We start from the raw sequence: 19822 nt of genomic DNA on the forward strand, positions 1-19822 counted from the left end.
TGATTGTAGCACAGTCATTACTTCATTTTTCTAAACATATGTATTTAAAACCCACAAGGGCTTGTGAAATCTGATACTAAAATAAGACATCGTATATATCAAAACCTTGGTTTCTTTAAGAAAGCCATGTTTTAACCTCTACTGCAGAGTTCCTTTCATGTGGCAGGAATTCATATTTTCCTTTCTTTATAATTTTGTCCTTCGTGCTGATCATAGGTATTAGAGTAGAAAATGAAAAATGTACTACTGCTTTTTAATGAAATCAGTTAAAACTATTAAAAGGAAATATTTTATTAAAAGAGAAAAGAAAAAAACATATTCTTGCGTAGGAAGTAGCTGTCAGAGAGAACTATGTTATTTGACCAGCATATGAATTCGCTACACAAAGAAATCAAAAAGTTTCTTTCAAGTTAAATTGAATGAGGAGGGTGTTCTCAGTCCAGAGAACACTTTAGCTGTTGTGACCATCTCTGATACATGTGGATTTCTTGTTCTTTTGGTATAACTTCCTTTCTGAAACATTTTCTTTTAGGATGATTTCAAAGGGTATTCTTCTAATCTTTGCCTGCATCTTTTAAAAACACATTTACATGTTTTTTTTCTTTTATTTTCTTTTCTATTCTTTTTTCTTTTTTCCCCTTTGGTTACCATTGCTTTATTCTTGTGTTGTTTGTAGTACATCTAATAAAACGGGAATGATTCAAAGTACAGAAATGCCTTTACTGTATATCCTTTCTTTGAGATTTTTCTTCTCAAGGCAGAGAAACCCGAGGTTTTCCCAGGTGTTTCAGAACACAGAGAAGTGTAAACATTCTCTGTAAAACTTGTTGTCTCATTTCCTTTGTGGTTGAGGAATGCTTGTTGCCACATGTGAATATCATTTAAAGAGGTGTCATGGTGTTACAAGCATACTTTTTAGAACATTAAAAAAGGGAGATATATTTAGGGAGACCTACTCAGAGGAATGGCTGACAAAGGACAGGGGTAATCAGCAAAAATAATAGCTAAGAATATCTAAATTTCAGGAAAGCACATTTGTATCCTTCTGCCTGCAGTTTCTAACACGGTATTGGTAAGATAGGTTTGTGTGCTTTTAATTTGTTCTTCTCATCTTGTTTTAAATATATAAACCTTGAGGAAATGTGTATCTCTAAAGGTATTTTTTAAAGATTTTTTTTGGAGAAAAAAATATTTTCAGAGAAATACGGCAATAGCTCTTTCTTTTTACATACTTTGTAAAATTGTGTTCAGGTACACTCTAAATTTTATACAGGTTCTGGAATTTCTGTATATAAAGGCTTTCATGTAAGAGAAACCAATTTATTAAAAAGAAAGAAGCCTAGCTGACGCAAGGAGCACTGAGATTTGTGATGAACTTCAGTTCCTGGGGCTTTTCATTTTATTGTTTTAGATGAGTTTTGACAAAGGTCTGGTTTCACCACAGAACAGTTTTTTGTTTTTTTTTCTGGAATATTGCTATGGCTGTTGTCCTCAGGTTTGACACCACCAAAAGTTTTTCCAGGCTGCCAATACAAGGAGCTACAATACATTTTACTCTAGACATGAGAAAGATTCATTATCAGTGTGGTAGAGTACCAGAAAGCACATATGTTGTGGCCTCAGACCACAGAGTGTTCTCTAAAGGTAGGGGTAGAAAAGCTGAACTTGATTGAAATGTCTATCAAAGTCTGTTTTACAGAGCAGAGGGCAGATTTGATGTGTTTTCAGTAGTCTTTACCTCAGGAAAAGAAAGGAAAAATCAGATATGCTATAGTGCCACAATACAGCTAAGAGGTGATTAAAAAAAAAAAAAAAAAGAAAAAAAAAAAAACAACTAAGTCTAGGCCACTATTTGTAAGAGTAAGCCAAACTCTTAGCTACTGAGTGATGGAAGAAAAATGTGTGGGTAGTCATGTCTAAGAGCTTTGCTTTACCCAGGAACCTAAGTATCTTCTTGGATTGTGTGGTCAGTTGGTCACTTGTTACTGTCGGTGGGTGAAGACAACCAGTCTGCCAAATTCCAAAACACAGAAACAAAACATCCTTTTCTTACCAGCATCCCCTGTCTTTTGGTCGTGGTTTCCAGCAGTTTCATCCACTAGTCTGTCCACCTTGGTTTTTATAGGATGACATGTGGCTGGAGCTTCATTAGGTTTGTGCTGTACTGTGTGTGCTCGTGTCACATAGTCACTGCACACGATGGCTCTAAGTAGACGTACAAAAGGCAGGGAGGGAGATTGGTTCATGTGGGAGGATCCTAGTAGTGTTAGGAACAGGTCTTAAGGGTAGTGGCTTAATCTCCAGTCTTTGTTTATTACATATTTATTATGTAATAATAGGATATGTAATTAATTATTTATGTAATAAAAGGATATTTATTATATCCTTTCACAGAAGACTTGAATAATATTTGTGTGTCTCTCTGGGTGGCTGCTTGCCACTCCTCCCAGGAAAGACAGAGTTGTTTTACGCTTCGGAGACGGTTTGATAACAGACAGAGGACACCTGCTAGTTCTGTGGAAGCAGCTCCAGTTCTGGCTCCTTGCCTGGTTCCAGGTTTTGCTGAGCTCAAAAAGTAAAACCAGACTAGGTGAGTTTGTTAATGAGATTTTGAGCAGCTTTTTCTGTTATCCTGCTAAGGAATGCAAAAAATATCCTTGCGTGATACTTGGCTTGAACTTAGTATCGACGCTCAATTTCTCTCAAGTATTGCTCCAGGTTATTTCACATTTGAAGAACAATGAAAAGATTTGTTTTCTTGGTGATGTATCAGATACTTCAGTCAACTGTGATTCCAGCTGCTTGTAACTCCCTCACAAGCTACAACGGGCAAGGTTCAAGTTCATCACTGGTTCTTCTGCTTTAGATATTTGTGAGTCACTGCTTGGGTTAACTTCAGTGAAAGCTGAGAGGTATGCTCTGCTAGCTAGAGGCAGACACCGGGTATCTGTGAAGAATGTGTTATGTTTTAGCATGTCTGTACTGGTCTGTGTTTTTTCCATCATACTAATAATACCCTTGCCTCTGTCTTCATCTGGTTTAGAAAACCAAGAAATCTGTGTAAGGGTTGGGTATGAAGTGATGTCAGCAGTATATATATATGGGCACTTTCCCCATCATCTTCTGGGATTCGTTTGCAGTCTGTGAGACTTTGTGGTCAAATCAGCTGTCTCTGTCTGTTTTGTTGCTTGATAGCTGTAAGCTTTCTGGCTAATTACTCGCTTCAAAAGTAGTAGCCATGTTTGTGGTATTCTGAGGCTGAAAGTCAAGTGCCAAGTGTGAAGCATGAATAGGACCAGAGATGTAAAAATTTTCTTTAGGGTACTGCCCAAATGAGAGCAAGTTTGATGTTAATTTTGGGTAACATGGATAATAAAATTGATCAAAAATATATTTAAAAAATAATATCAATTTAAGATTTTTTTAAAACTTTATTTTAGAATACATGTAAGTATCCAACTGGTAGATTAAAATTTACATGTAGCTCATTCAAACAGTATAAATATGTATATAAAGTACAAATATACATATATTCTACTCATGTGCTTCAGTTCCTATAAAACCTTATGAAAGAACTGTTTAAGGGTTAAGATTTTATTTATTATGTCTATATTTATTATTTAAGTGGTTAAGACTTTAGAACGTAACTAGTTTTGACAGTCATACCTACTGTAGGTATCAAGAGTATTTTCTGTAGTGCAGATTAGTAGTCTTTTTAAAATTCAGAAATCGATCTGAACTTCAAAAAGAAAAATGCTTTTTTCTTGTTCCAATTTATGAATAAAAACTTCGTGTGAGAAGCTGAGATCTACCACCTCTACAGTTTCACTATTCTTCACATAAACCTGATAGATGGTTCCCTAGCTACCTACTACATACATAGTAAAAGATAATGTTTTTATTGTTTAATAAATTATGTGGGATATGTAATATTTTGAAAACTCTCCTTTTTTCCTTTTTCTATCCAACATATTTAGTGTATTTTCATTCAGTATTTAAAAGCCAAATTACAGTTTCTTTCCCAAAACAGCTTACCAGAAATAAGTACACTTTTAAGCTTTTAGTAAATAAGATGTTATTGCTATTTTAACATAAGAAAATACAATAATTTAGATTAATTTCTGTAAGGTAAGTTAGATAATTGCTGAATGTATATATAGTCTCCTGATTAGCAAAGAGTAATATTACATTAAAGGTCTATTTGTTGATTGAGGTATTTTAGTAATTTCGAGCAATGAAAGGATTAACCTTTCAAAGGAAAACGAATGGAAAAAATACGAAAGCAAGATTTCAATTAATTGTTCAAATCAAGTTTTCTGTTTGATAATTTAAATTGGTTTAGTTTGGATTAACATGTTTAGCCCATGATTTTGCTGTCCGTTTAAAGAAGGATGAGTCTGAATGAAATTATACCTGGAACACACAGTCTATATTTTACATTGGATGAGAAAGGGAATATACTGCTTTCAGTGTTCCTGTGTAGAGATCTACAAAATAACCAGGGAAGATAGTGGAATGAGGGCAAGACTTCAGCATCATGTGATTTGATTTATTTAGACAAACTTGAAGCTTTTGCTGGTGAAAAGCTTGTAGATGGTTGACGGGAAAATTTGTGCTGATCAGCATCATTTTCAGCCACTGGCTTCGTGCTCTCTACTTCCCTGTGAGCCAGGGGAATGATCCTGTGGCTCTACCGCTTAAATACAGTACAGTATCTTGAGTTTTTTTCAGTCTCCTATTCACTGGACCTCTCGTGGTTCTTCCTTCTAGGCTGGAAGAGCTTGCCTTGGCCCCAACACCAAGGGCTGCTACAGCATTGCTCAGTCAAGCATGGCTGTGGGTGAGAGCAGCTCAGGAGTGGTCAGCAGTCACTCATCTGTCTGGGCATGCAGTTAGTCTCAGGCTTAAAATTTTATTTAATAAAGAGGTGAAGAACCCTAGGATGCAGTGCTGGACACATTCTCAAGAGGTGATTCAATATGAATGTTATCACTGGGACAGGTTCCAGTATGTGAATCAGCCAGGAGAGGTGTTTATTTAATCCTCTGATGAAGGTAATTTTACAAACTTCCTTGTCTTGTTATAGTGTTGATTAAAACAATAACAGCTGCTTTCACACTTTCGGGCTATCTGTGAACTTTCTTTTTCTTCCCCCAGTGATTGTGAAGAATGTTTGTCTCCAGTGACTTCCAACACCATTTTAAATTCTTCTGAAAAACTAACATTAGGTCTTCTTTTACTCTTCTAGACCATGCAAATGGGTTTTCTACAGCCTTTCCCAAAAGGCGTATTTTCTTACCTGTTATCACACTTGTTCTTTTTAGTGTTTCTACTTACTGTCTACATTTCTGTTTAAATGGGCCCAGAATCGAGTTGATGGCAATCAAGTTGACCCATTCTGTTAATACAGTTGGTGGTGCTGTCATTATTTTCTGACCCATTTCACTGTGCTTTGTGTCTGTCCCTTTGACTTGCCATGAAAATGTATTTTCAATATTTGATTTCATATTCTATTGCATAGGACTTATCATTTTGTTGACTGATTTTCATGTTGATTTTAACTTCTGTCTCCTGTTCATCAAGGTATCTCTAAATTTAGGTCCTTTCTTCCAGAGGTCTTGCAATTCCTCCCAAACTAGTTTAACTCACATGCACAATAAGCCTATTTTATCTACGTGACTTCATATCAGGTCTAGAAATTAGTTATGAACCCTTTACTTTGTTTCCAACAGTGCAGAAAATGTTGTTGCTGCCTTGTGACTATTTATGGATCCGTATGAGATGAGCAGATGATTTCAAACAAATAATAATCACATTTATGACAGCCAAGTGCTCCTCTTACAGCACTCGTCATCCTATTTAGGAGCACAGCGGGAACCCTGGCAAGCTCTGGGAGGGGGCTGCACTGCGGGCACGGGGGCCGAAGGGCTGAAATGCTGCCTGCTGCCCAGCGTCAGGGTGGCTTCACTGTCTGCCATGCTGTATTGTCTGGACAGGTTGGCTTTAGGCATTTTATTTTCCATATTTAAAACATCTTGTTTGCCAACATCATTCTTTTTCTCTTGGCAAGCAGTCTAGCGAAGGCCATTAGAATTAAAAGTATAACCATAGAAGTTTCCATTTTTCTTTTTTCTGACAGAACTGTGTGTTTGAGAAGTTTTAAATATAAAAATAAATAGTATTGTTACTTCTGTTTTACAGATTTTTGTTGGTTTTCAGGGGAAGGTATCAGCAGAGAAAGTAACAGAAATTTGTACTTGCCTTAAATGTGTTTGCACAGCTTTGTGTATAGAGACTGTGTAGGCTGGTGTTAGGATTTAGGTATCGCCGGCTGCGTGACCAGTAGAGGGAGCCTAGAATCACAAAATCTTGGAGAGAGTTTTGGCTGGGGGAGTTGGGTGAAAAGCTTGCTTTTATAACGTGCAGGAATTTTGTGATGATATTTGGAAGGATGCTTGATTACTGCCAACTTACAGTGATACTGGGGAAGAACGTATCTGAAACCTTGAAATGCCTGACATCTTTTAAGTGATCAAATTTTATTAAGAAATTTTATGTTGGAAGGCTAATCAGTCATTTTTTCTTTTTCCTATGTCGCTGGTTGTTGTGACTCCATATCAACTTTGCAGAAAGTAAGTAACTTTTTAAAAATCTTTTTGAAAGCGTGCAGGTATACTGCTTTCATGTAGGTATGTATATATATAAAATAACTTACCAGCAGAAAACAATGTATGTACATATAAAATAACTTACCAGCAGAAAACGGTCAATCTTAAAGACATTCTGCTACAGAAGGTGATTCTACATATGACTTTCAAAATATCACAGTGGTTTAAAGTGATCTCACCCAACAGATGATAAATAGTATGGAAGTTCTGCATCTGAAGGCTGTAAATGTTAAACATATTCCTCATATGTAGACCGTGGCAACAAAGCTCAGCATATTGGTTTTGAATATGTTGTGGCCATGAAAATTCACAGATATCAAGTTGCAAAGTTAAAAAGTTATTGTAACCAATTTGATTTTATGGAATCAAAGTTGAACTGATGTGGAGTGTTTCAAGAACTTGGGTCAAATTGTGCAACCTTTCACATTCAAAGATACTTAGAGCCTTGTATTTGGCCGTGCTTGGCTGCTGTATTAATATATGCCAGCAGTTCTGAGAAGAGCGAATATGGCCTTAGGCTGGAGGAGAATTTAGAAAGCATGCAGTAAGCAGTATGGATCCTTCAGAAACTACCCTATGATTCAGACATCAGCCTGCACCATGGGATTGCTAGGTTTTCTAACCGCAGTTTCTTGTGTTGTGATAGAGTATACTGCAGGCATTTCCAGCATCCCTTGTGGGTAACGTCTGGGAATTTTAAGGATGTACTGACAGAAGAATAGGCAAGTGACTGGTTAACCTGAGTCAAAATAGGTGTGATAAGGGACACCGTGAGATTACAGTTTTAGCTGCAAGCTCAAGATAAATTCTATGCCACAGTACCCGGATTACTATTTCATTTGCAACTTCAGTATTTGTGCTTTGTTTTGTAACCCATAATAGACATGTACAAGTCTTCCTTTCAAGAAGGGTGGACACAACCCTTCGATTACAGGCCAAATTACCCAGGAATTGCAGATATCTTTATGAAACAAGCATAACAGTAGTTAAAGTACCTCTTGGCTCAGTAGCTGATATGGATTTCTTTGTAAGTAAGAGTAGTTTCTATTGTCCACTTGCCAGTTGGCTAGACTTCGAAGATTAAGATATCTGCTGTGAACACAGTAGTGGTCATGAGATATTGCCAGATCCTCTAGTTTGGGTTCATTCATCATGTATCATTTTAATTGCTTAATGATATCTAAACGTAAGTGAGGGGTCCAGAATTTCTACGTAGGGATAGGAGAATGAAGCAAATCACTGCATGCAAGCACACCCAGTTTTGTTTCTTGTTGATGTATTGAGTTTGTCTTCCACTGCAGAGTCAGCAAGTTCTTTCTATCTTGCAGAGAAAGTCTTAATCTGCGATAATGTTTCACTAAAAAGATCCAAGACTGTGAGGGTCTAAATTGCTTCATGTTATGTATGCTACCATATGGAAGAAATTATGCAACTAGAACTGCTCTATTAAACGCCTTGTGTCTTTGCTTGTCAAACATTAATACAACAAGGAAAATGTGTAAAGAGATGTATACTACTTATTCCAAAACTTTTTAAAGTAATTGTTAAACTCAACTAAAATGAAGTCTGTTAATATCTTCTTTGCTACTGCTAGCAATATCATTATAATTCTGCAATACTTAGTTTTATATTACAGTATTATATCTAAACCAGATGTGGAATTAGTTTCTTTTTTCTTTTTTAGAAAAAAAGAAGAAAAAAAAAAGAAAATTGTTAAATTTTCATATTGCATGGTCATGTCTAAAATACTTAAAATATATATGTTAAATATCTGATGCTTTTATCAACAAGCAGCATTTTTACCTGTACTTTTTGGATGTAGTAATGTGATACATTGGGTGACCAACAGTAAATACATTATATTGGACAGGACTTCCTGTCCTGAGGACACTTTATCATTGTTTAATTTTTACTGGAAGAGCAATTACCACATTATCTGTCTTGCCATTAAATGAATATATTTATAGTAAGGACAAATTTTGTTGTAACAGAGCCATGAAATACAACAGAAAGCATCATCATCATATGAAAGATGACAATTTCAGTCCAGTTTTATTTTTTAAAAAAAGATCAGTCTAGCTATTTTCAACAAGGATTGGATGCTTTCTTAAAATATTGCATAATAAAGAACAGTAGTTTTTAGTGGACTTCTGAAGCCGTGATCCTGCTTTATAGTTGAGTATATAATTAAACCTGAAATACTCAGCAACACACTTAATTTAATGCGCAGGCATTGTTCCACTTAACCAAGTGGAATATATTTACGTGGCTAAAGATAAGCGCGTGTGCAGGCTAATGACCCCAGGGAAGAAGCACAGTTCCAGATTCAGTCCCTGAGTACGCCATGTACAGTAGTCAGTAAACGGGGACAGAGATGTTATAGTACCTCTGTAAAGCTTGTACGGAAATTTAATTTTAAAAATAAAATGAAATAAAACAATTTATGAATACCTACGTCCCCAGGTTTCTGAGATCAGCTTTTCACAATAGTGTATAGGTTTATCTAGGGTAGAAACATTTGCATTCTTTTTCTACTGTACTAAAACATATTTATTATAGAGAGGTTTGTGTACAAGTACTCTTTTTTTTCTTAACATGTTGTGTTCCTTTTTAAATAGTCTCTTAACATGCACGGTAATTTCACAATGGTATTGCATTTAATTACTATCTTGAGTAGGTTGATCTCTTAATCTTTAAAACAATTATAATTTGGAAAGATAGTGCTTTACAGAAGGTATAAATGTACTTACATTTATATATAGTAATCCATGTTGACCGTGTTAAGCCAGGAGAAGGCTTAACTATATATCACTTTTAATTTTAATGTGTTTTTCCTGGGCTCTTTATTATTCTTTTGTTGCCTTTCATCCTATAGGATGCAGCTGCCCTTGAACTTGGTACTGTTTTGATCATTCATGTGCAGCAGCCACGTTGTCTGTAACATTTTAAAAATGAGGCTTCATGGTGTTATTTACGAAGTAATTTCACATAAATATTTGGACTTTGGTTCTCTTCGAATGTGGAGCTGGTTGCTGTATGAAGAAAAGCATAATTATAATTCACAGACTTTTTGCCTCGAGCCTAGGGGACAGATGCATATGATTAAGTTTGAAACTGGCCTGTTATTGTAATGTAGATGTTTTCAGGGTTGAGAGAATTAAAAAAAAAAAAAAAAAAAAAGCCAGGCAAGCATGAGTTTAAAAAAAAAAATAGACCGAGGGAATAGTTTTACAAGAGGCACTCACTCTTGGACTGCTTTATTTTTGCACAATTTTATTTTTCAGTGGAACCTCTCCATTAGCTTGCCTGAATGCAATGCTTCATACTAACACTCGTGTAGGTGATGGAACATTCTTCAAAATCCCTGGGAAGTCAGGACTCTACGCTCTCAAAGTAAGTTTGAATTTTGTATATAGAAAGTGCATAGTGCTATTAATCCATTTTATGAATGTCTCAATAGATAGAAAGGTAAACAGATTAGATCCTTTGGAGAGGAAATGACCTGATAGTCCTTCTAACTGCTTTCAGATGTCTTTTAAAAGGATTTATAATGAAAGTAAACATTGAATGTTTTATCCTAGAAAGCATATACATGTTCTTGAATTTAGCATATGGTATAAAAAACATGTAGCTTAGCTAAAATGCTGATTTTTCAGAGTTGTTCAGAGAAAGGCCTTTGTTTTATGAGCAGTGAGCTCAAGAGAATCACAGACTTTCTTGTTAAGTAATCAGATTAATGTTTGATTTTTATATAGTGGAAAATTGTTTGCAAGTCTAATATAAATCAGCTTTAAATGTCCAGGTTATGTCATTACTTTTGACAGGGAATTTAATTATAGTGGTGGAATTTTGTCTTTATGCTTTCTCTTTTCCTCTTTATTTGTCTTTTTTTGGTGTGTTTCTGGTGATTTCTATGGATGGATTTTTTTTCTTTTATTGTACATGGGCAAATTTAGACTGGTTTCACAATCAGTACAGGAATGTGAAGTAGAGGTGAGAAACAAGAGATTGAGATTATATGTTTGACAGTCTAAATGTAGTTAATTGGAATTTGGGGCTGGAGGGTTGAGGGAAAGGATGTTTTGTAATTTATGGCAGAAAAATTACGTATAAAGGTTTTAAAAACATAAAACCATATAGATTTGCTTGTTCCTGATAACTAAAAATTCTTTATCTGAAATTGGATTAATAGATTTCAGAAGCTCCATTTCCTAATTTACTAAAACAAATGCTGTTGTTTTGCTTTAAATCTGGAGATATTCTTGGCACAAATCCAGGTATTCACAGTCACTCCCATGCTTGTGAGCTCCAGGTTGCTTTTGAATTTGAATTCAGGAAACAGGCACAAGCTAAAAAGAAACATTAAAGGATTTGTGTTTTGCTGCAGCATTCTGGACACTCAACTGGAAGACTAGGATTTTTAACAGCCAAACAAGTCTGTTTCTGTTAAAAAGATAAAAAAATAAAAAATAAAAAGTGGAAGAACTTGCATTTTATTTGACAGTTTTTAAATAAAAATGTTATGACTTAACAGAGTAGCTTTTTTGGTTTTTCTTTGGAAGTTGTTTCATGAAAGTTGCTTTTTATGTCTTTTTCTGAAATAACTCACAAGCTTATTTCATTTTATTCTGTTTTTTGAAATGTAAGCATATGAGTATACTGCAGCAATGTATTTTTGGAGATGCAGTAGGAATGATGTATATTTTTTTTTGTTAATTTTAGTTTTCTTTTTCATTTTTACTGTAGAAAGAAGAATCAACATGCCCTACTGATGGAACATTGGATTTAGGATGTGAATCTGAGTTAGATGGCACTGAAATGGCTGAGACAAACAATAATAATGGAGAAGAAAATGGTGGTAGGTGTTTTAATTTCAGTGTTAAAGGGCGTATTTTGGGAAAAGACAAAGTATTGTTTACCTAAGATTTTCATGGTGTGATTTCTAAAGAGTAATGTTTTGCGCACAGTAGAATTAATTTTTAGTAGCTTCTTCTCTCTTTTGGCTTTATAACGAAATCAGGAACACCAAGTACCTTTATTTGAGTTTGTTTTGTAAAAGACAATGAGTCGTGCTGTTAGGTATATGTTGAGTAGATAATTTCATGGTTTATCATTGTTCTAGGCCTCACAGCTAATGAGTAATTTGCATTACCAGGCTTCAAACTTGCAGTGGACAGATACTGATATACCCCACTCATTTAAGCATGGACCTGTGGGGTCCCTCAGTAGTATTCTGGGCACAGGACAAAGGTGAGGTTTTTTTCTTATTTCAGGCAGAGATTCTCCTGGATGCCATGTTGACATATTGAAGTATTGAATCCTGTGGTGTTTTTTTGTTTGTTTCTTTGTTTGTTTTTTGGCAAATAACAACAAACTGAAACATTGCAATCACTTAAAAATGGCTTCAAACAGTTTTAGAAAATTACCTTTTGAAAGGTAATAATTGCTCATAAACAAAACACAGTTCCTCAGTCACCTAAAGTGACTTGCAAGTAATAGAAATTAATATTCTTATTATTAGAGGTACACTCATGTATTGTTTGTAAAGCGAATGTTTTATTACAAAAAAAAAATCAAACTTTCCAGGATCTCTGAAATAAACCATCCCTTCATCAGTTCTGCCCACCTGCTCAGAACCTGTCCCACTGCTCGTTTGCATCTGACTGTTTTAGGTCACTTCTTATATGGTGAGAGGGTGTCCTGTTTACAACTAGGACATGAAAAGATTCATGCCTTTTTTTCTACTAAGATTCCCTTTTTTGATCTTTGGTGACTTACTTGGCTTCTGTGCTATAACTGTATGGGACTGATACTGCTGTTTAAGTATTGCTCATTAACAGCATTGAAAACTTACAAAATGTTCTGTGATAGGAGTGATGGGATTGCCTAAGACAGGTAGAAGTCCCTTCCTTGGTTTGTTCAGCCCAGAGCAGAGCAGGCTGAGGGGAGGCCTCATGGCGGCCTGCAGCTCCCTCACGAGGGGAGCGGAGGGGCAGGCGCTGAGCTCTGCTCTCTGGGGACAGCGACAGGACCCGAGGGAACGGCATGGAGCTGGGACAGGGGAGGGTCAGGCTGGGTGTTAGGGAAAGGTTCCGCACCCAGAGGGTGGTCGGGCACTGGGACAGGCTCCCCAGGGCAGCGGTCATGGCACCGAGCCTGATGGAGTTCAAGGAGCATTTGGACAATGCTCTCAGATACATGGTCTGATTTTGGGTGGTCCTGAGTGAAGTTGGGAGTTGGACTTGATGGTCCTTGTGGGTCCCTTCCAACTCAAGATGTGTTGTGACTCTGTGATTCTAGGTTGTTCTGAATCTGCTGGTGAAGTTATGAAGCTTGATTGAAAAACGAAAGTCATAAATTATTAAATGGCTTTACATCTTCGTTGTGATATTTTATGGTTATAAGTTAAACACTGCAAGTGCTGTGTTTTTATGCTTATGTAGTCTACACTGAATGCATAAAGTGAACATACATATTGGTAGTTCTTCAACAATTCCTGTCTGATACTCAGTTGATGGACACTTCACTAAGTCACAGGAAGAATACAGCAATGAAAAGCAGTGTAAATAGTCGTATTTCCAGTCATAGACAGGAAAGCAGAAGTTGATGTTGCTACTTATAAACAAACAAAAATAGTGGCAAAACCCTGGCAATTATTTAGGATGGTAGGATGTAAATAACAGTGCCACAATGCCAGAAGTAGAAAATTGTTGGGTTTGGACTAGGAGGAGGCTGTGTACTATTTTCACAGTTTACAGTGATAAAAATCATTCTAGCACTTCGGGTGACATAAAAGAGCAGCTGCTAAAATTAAACATTTTTAAATATTTGGGGTAGAGCAGTAATTCACACCCAGATTGTATTTAAAGATGAGAACTTTCCCTCATATTTCCTCTTTAACAAATTGTGATATTTTTAACTTTTTGCAAACATGACATTTTTTAATTTTTCTAGTGTTATGAAGTTTGTATGCTTAAAAAAAAAAAAGATTAAATGGGATGGCAATAGGGAGTCTATATTGTATTTAGAAAGACCAAGGCTGGGTTGATCAATAAGGAATTGAAGACAGCATATCTTGTATCAGCCAGCTGATACAGGGCTTAGTTTTGTTAAACATGTTTGATAATAGCTTTTCTTGAGACTAAAAGTTTAGTTGATAAAGGCATCTATTGATATATATTTAGAATTCTGTAAGTGTACGTTTGCAGTGTGTAATGCTTGGCTTAAAAACAGCACCGTGACCAAGAAATGCAGCCAATTCTAAATGGATTGAAAATTACAAGTTATTAGATCTGCAGAGGAGTAGGAATCACCATCCAAAATAGGTATTTTTGCTGTTCCCTTGAGGATGCGATTTGACCTTTTTACGTTCAAGGTATTTGTCAATACTTTTTGAAAAGTATAAAATCCTTCCTGATTAAATTTATTGACAATAAATAAAAATGTTGAGATGCCTCCTGATTGCCTTGTAAATGATTAGAGTTGAACAACATGAATTTTATTAGAATTTAAAGTAAATTAAAAAGGTTATGTTTGTGAAGTGGAGATATATTTTCAATAAAATCAGTAAATCTGAAAAGCATATAAGTATCACAGCAGAAAATGAATTCAACATAAATGAGATGCTTTTGCTAATTAGTCCAATGCAGTTCTTGGACTATAATTCTGGTAATACTGATTAAAGGGTATAGGTGCAGTTTTTCCTTTGGGTATAGCACTAGTTAAATGATTAGTGATGTATTGCATTCAATACAGCTGTAAGAAAGAATTAGGGAAAATAGGAAAGGATTTAGCAGAGAGATATAAGAACTCCTGAGTGAACAAATACCCCATTGCTCTGGGAAATTTAAAAGAGCCAGTCTAGTTAGTTTATCAGAGATGAGGAGATGACTTGATCATTTGGTAAATATTTAAGAAAAGTTATTTCTATAGAAAATATTTGGTCTAGCAGAACAAACCTAACCAGATGCCTATCAGTTTAACTATGCATACTAAAACTGGGATTTTTTTCCTTCCAGAAAAGTATTCTGTGGCATTAAAAAAAAAAAAAAAAAAAAAAAGGGATCCAGTATAAGAAATGCTGTATGAAATACTTGGACTCATGTTTCAGAAAAGGTCAATAGATATAGCAATTCCTTTCAGCCTTAATATGTATGATACATACAACAATGGATATTGTTTTCATGTTGTATTCTTAATTGTCTGATTGCATTTTTAATTTGCTCTTGTTTCCAGTGGGATAGAGTCCAGAAGCCCCAGTTCCAACAGAATGATCAGATGTCAAAAGAAGTTGTTTAGCAAGGATCTAAAAGTGCCTCTTTAAAGTTAGTTAGCTGGAAACTGAGGATTAGACCCTGTCATGAACTTCAGCAATTGCCCCTGTCCTTTTGTGGGCTTTTAGATGACAGTCTTCATCTTTCTGACTAAAAAGTACCAGCTGACATTCAAACAGCAGCCACAGTATAATGCAAGCTACTGAACAATTTTATTAGCATAATAATATAGAAACTTCTCACAGTTAAAAACACATGACTTGGCAAAAGCTCTTAGTCCACATCAGTACTGCTAAACTGATAACCAGAAAGGCCACACCTCAGGATTTTGCAGATGCAGTGGAGAAATCTCTTTCCCCACCTTCTCCCAAGGCACATGTTAAACGAACACTTTATGTTACAGTTGATTTTGTTTGGAATGGGATTTCTACAGAAGGTCTATAATAGTCTCTCGTATCTTTTTGTAAATTCCATTTCACTCAAACACAGGGGCAGCAAGTAAAGGCACAGTCAGTAAAAGAATTAAAATCCCAATTACTGTTGCCTGGGAAAATGATGACTATAATATCCTTTTGCCCATCAATAGGATGTTCTGTTCTCAAAAAAGCATTGGTCCCCAGGGTTTCTGAAGCCAGGGGTAATCCATCAGCCACGGAGAGCAGTTGATTAAAAGTTGTCTTCATGCAAGCCAGTGGAATGCACAATGATCTAACTGTGGAGGAGGTAGCAATCCCTGCGGTAGCGTGCCTTCCCTCCCCAGGCCCAACCCAAACAGAGGGCCTGAAGTTTGCCCAGAGCTGAGCAATATAATTTCCTCTTGAGACGCTGTGGTTTGCAGCACTTCCGAAAACTGGAAGTTCTTCAATTTAAAAATGAACTGGCAGAATTAATCTCTTAGGCAGTTTTCTTAGAGGTAGTAGATGGATGATAGAGGATCAGATTCTTGCTGAATCCTGAAATTTTGTCTTTGTAGCTGCTGTGATCTTGGATGCCTTGTGCTTTTTGGACTAGGAAGCTGCTAGGATAACTCCTATTGGGAGGAATGAACATTCACCATTGTTTGAAAGCTGAGCCCACGTTTATGTATTCAGTTTCTTTCCGAGAATGGAATTTCTGGCAGTCGAGGGAACCTGTCATCCTTAGCATATTGTTTCTTGAGAACGATGCCACTGCTTCTGCTGAGTATGTCAGTTGTACATGGCAATATCTGGATGCCAGGTAGGCTTTCTCTAAGCAGAAGAGTGGCAAAGGAATAGCAGCCCAAACATACTGAGGTCGGGATGACACATCTGAAAGAGACTTTTTCTGTTTTTTTGCTTTTTGTTTGTTTGTTTGTTTTTTCCCCCACAAGTAGCTACAAAATAAAAGTACTGTACCCAGGATTAAGTTTAACTTCTCTAAGTTTCATTGCCACTGTGGCAATAAGTCATAAGAATGAGACGATAACATAGAGCTTGAGGGAGAGATCATCTCATCTTTTTTTTTGGTGGTGTTTTGTTTTTGCTGTACATTATAGTTTATGAGGCCTTAGAAACGGGTGACTTAGTGATGACAGAGTACATTTTCAGAGGAAAATGTTGACTTCCTTTGGAACGAGGATTCACAGTTTTCAAAGATTTATTAAATGTCTGGGCACAAAATTCTCCTCAGATTATTATGTGATTCAGTGCAATCACATCCTGACAGGGTATTTGATGTCTATTTCCAAAACATGTGATTGAATGTTACTTATCATTTCACAGTGCAAGTATTACTTTTCGAAAAGAATATTACAGTCATAGTAGTGCCCTTGATATATGCATCTGGTTTTGCTTGCATTGGTGAACTTGTGCAATTAACCAACTCCCAAACTGGTTTTCATTTTCAAAAGCTGATGGCAACAGTCGCGTTCTGAATTGTTCAGATTTTGCAAGTTAAGCTCTAGAGATCAAAGAGCGATGGAGGTGAATTACTTGATATGTCTGTGTTGGCAAAGCGTGACCATTTATGTCAATGCAAGTATAGATCTGTGTCACCCAAAGAAAATATTGAATTTTCTGGATATTTCAGAGAGTTTTTGTGTGTACGTTTTCCTAAGGGGGTTCTCTGTGAAGTTTTCTATCTCCAGAGCGTGTACATACATTTTATGCTTGAGGTAGACTATAGTCTTTAGCATATGGTAGCAATATTAATTTGAGTTTTTTAATGTGGCCATTAGTAAACAATCCTTCTCATCTGCTGTGATTTCTGTAACAAAGAAGGAAGTGAACTGGTGTTGATTTTACTGGTTTGATTTTAAATCAGTATGGTCTGTCTGAAATCAGAATTAATTGTGCTATTTATTTGGGGAAAACAAGCCCCATAAAGCACTCCAGGAACTTTTCTGTCCATCCAGTTACATAAATCTGTTTATAATTATTCCTAATAACTTTCAGTGACAGTGAGACAGAGTGATTTTAAGTTGTATTCTTACAAAAGACTGTTTATTTGAAGAAATATATCTTCTAATATGGTTTAAGTAGGTATCATATTTATTGGGGGTAGGGAGGAGGTAGAAAGTAATATAAAATTACTGAGATACTTTATGAAATTTGAAATTAAAAAGTAACATTGCTGATTTTTACAAATCATAGCCTGTCACAGTAATTACAAAAACTGGTCTTGGAAAAATGGAAGAGAGGAGGTTATTTTAACTGGAGGTTCTCAAAAACATTTTTAACATCCTCTTTTTGTTAAGTAATTCTAATTCTATCATTCATGTTAACACTCCCTGAACACTCACTGAGGAGGTCTTATCTTCAGAGACCCAGCTGCTCTTCCAGCTCGTAACCTAACAGTTTATGGCTTAATAGTGCTTTATTTCTTCACTCAGTCCTGGTCCTTGAAGAAGCTGAATGGAGCTTAATTATTCTCCATTAAAGGGAAATGCCTCCTGTAGGCTTAAAACTACTCTTGTTCTCTTTTTCTACTGTAGCAATAATGGTGAATCCTCTTTATTTGCTACCCAAATATTTTTGCTTAGTCTGTTGCGTTCTTTCAAGGTTCTTTTCTTCCTCCCCAACATCTAGTTTATTTTTAGCATTCTTTTCTGATAGAGTTTTTCAAGGTAACATAGATCTGATAATATTCATGCATCTTCTGTGCTTATGGACAAAGTAGTTCCAGCTTTCCAAAGTTGTACATATGTACAAAGACCACTGATTCTTCTTGAATTTGTTTTTCTTTTACTGCGTTCTTTGGTTTTCATAGCTGCAGTCTTAAGTCTTTGTTTTTTTCACTAGGACCATCAATTTTTACTTCAAACACCGATATATTTTTCTATCATGTTTTTCCATTTTTTCACTTCTGACTCATGCAGAGAAAAGCAGTTGGACCTTATCCATTTGAATGAACGAATAAATACAATTTTCTGTGGTTGCAGCCTTTGTAGTATACTGAGATTTTGGCATAGATTGATTGAAATCACTAAGCAGCGCAACTTGCTTTAAAGAATGAATTTATTCAGCATCTCATATTTGTATTTAAATTCCTAAAGAAAAGTTTAATTCATATTGTTTTGTAAACAATTAATATCTTGATTTTCTTTAGTATTATTTTTTTTTACTAATCAAGAGAATAGACTGTATAAACTATTAAGCAATAGTATAAATTAACATAATGTATTTAGATGTTTAGTGTTTATATCTTCTATTTTTGGAAAATAGGCAATGACATGTCTTATTAACTGGGTGGTTAGGTTTGAACCCAAGATTTGTATCAAGCTGCTTTTAAATGGAGATGGAAATTTAAATAAACATGGAAAACAGTATTTAGAATTTCTTAATATTTTAAGCTATAGGATATGTGAAGGAAACTATTTTTAATGTACTAAGTATATTTTAGAAAGGAAATATTTATTGTTAATAAATGAAGTTGACTTTCTCTAATCACAATGTCATTTAAAAAAAATTAAGCAGTGGATTTTAGCCTCATACGTCTATTTCTTTAATTATAGATGACAGGAAACAGAAATACTTTGTTCTCCAATTATTTTCAGAAATCTAAAGGAAGTAGTTTTGGTTTGCACTAAACTGAACCAGCATACATTGAGGTACTCCTTCTGTACCTGCAGAATTGATCACAGATACGGCAAGCTGGTTTATTGTTTCAGCAGGTTTTAGTTCCAGTTGCTTCACTAAGTAGAAAAAGCCCTGTTCCTTGGTTTATCTTCACTGTCAAAGTTTTAAAGAAACAGAAGCAAAAGGAAACAATACATTGATATTATTTTTTATGTGAAAAGTAAGGTAATGATAGAAATCAAAAGTATTGCCTCTAATAGACCTTGTCACAATTTCATTTTCATTTAAAGAGTTTATTGTTAGAATAAAAATGAATTAAAGCCTAAAATTAATGTAGAGCCATGTTTATATTTATTCTCATGCTGTGTCACGAGTTTGACATTAACTGTTGTAGTGTTGAGCATCATCAGTTAGTGGTATCAAACCTCTCCGTGATGAATTTTATCACCAAAATAAATAGGGGAGACTGTTGGATAATGTCCTGAATCAAAGTCATGAGAACCTGAATTTCCCACTTAGTCAAAAAGGAACTAGGAGTTCTAGTCATCCTGGAGAACAGAAATACATTCTTCATGATAATTCATGTTGTATCCTCACTTAGGAGGGGGACTTATATACATAATAGATTTCCTTCTTCTGCCATTTTTAAATTTGTTCAATTCTGTTCTCCTTAACTTTGGGATTTGTATGCTTACACTATTTCCATTTTTAATTCAGTTCTTTGACTCTTAGTCTTTGCCAGAAAACAGTAAAAATAAAAAAATAAAAAAATATATTTAAAATAAGAATCAAAACAGAAGTTGGGTAATTTGAAATGTCAGGTTTTTATTTTGATGTAGGTGTT

At 35.4% G+C, this 19822-nt stretch overlaps 1 protein-coding gene across 1 annotated transcript in view; it reads left to right on the top strand.

Annotated features, from left to right (window-relative positions):
- The window catches only part of ASXL3 (ASXL transcriptional regulator 3), a 126234-nt gene that overhangs the window by 47171 nt on the left and 59241 nt on the right, over nucleotides 1-19822 (top strand). The window contains exons 5-6 of the mRNA XM_050709124.1: nucleotides 9953-10061; nucleotides 11415-11526. Of these exons, the coding sequence (XP_050565081.1) occupies nucleotides 9953-10061; nucleotides 11415-11526 (221 nt within the window). The remainder of the gene's footprint in view (nucleotides 1-9952; nucleotides 10062-11414; nucleotides 11527-19822) is intronic.

Source organism: Cygnus atratus, chromosome 2 (assembly GCF_013377495.2).
Source record: "Cygnus atratus isolate AKBS03 ecotype Queensland, Australia chromosome 2, CAtr_DNAZoo_HiC_assembly, whole genome shotgun sequence".
Taxonomy (NCBI): domain Eukaryota; kingdom Metazoa; phylum Chordata; class Aves; order Anseriformes; family Anatidae; genus Cygnus; species Cygnus atratus.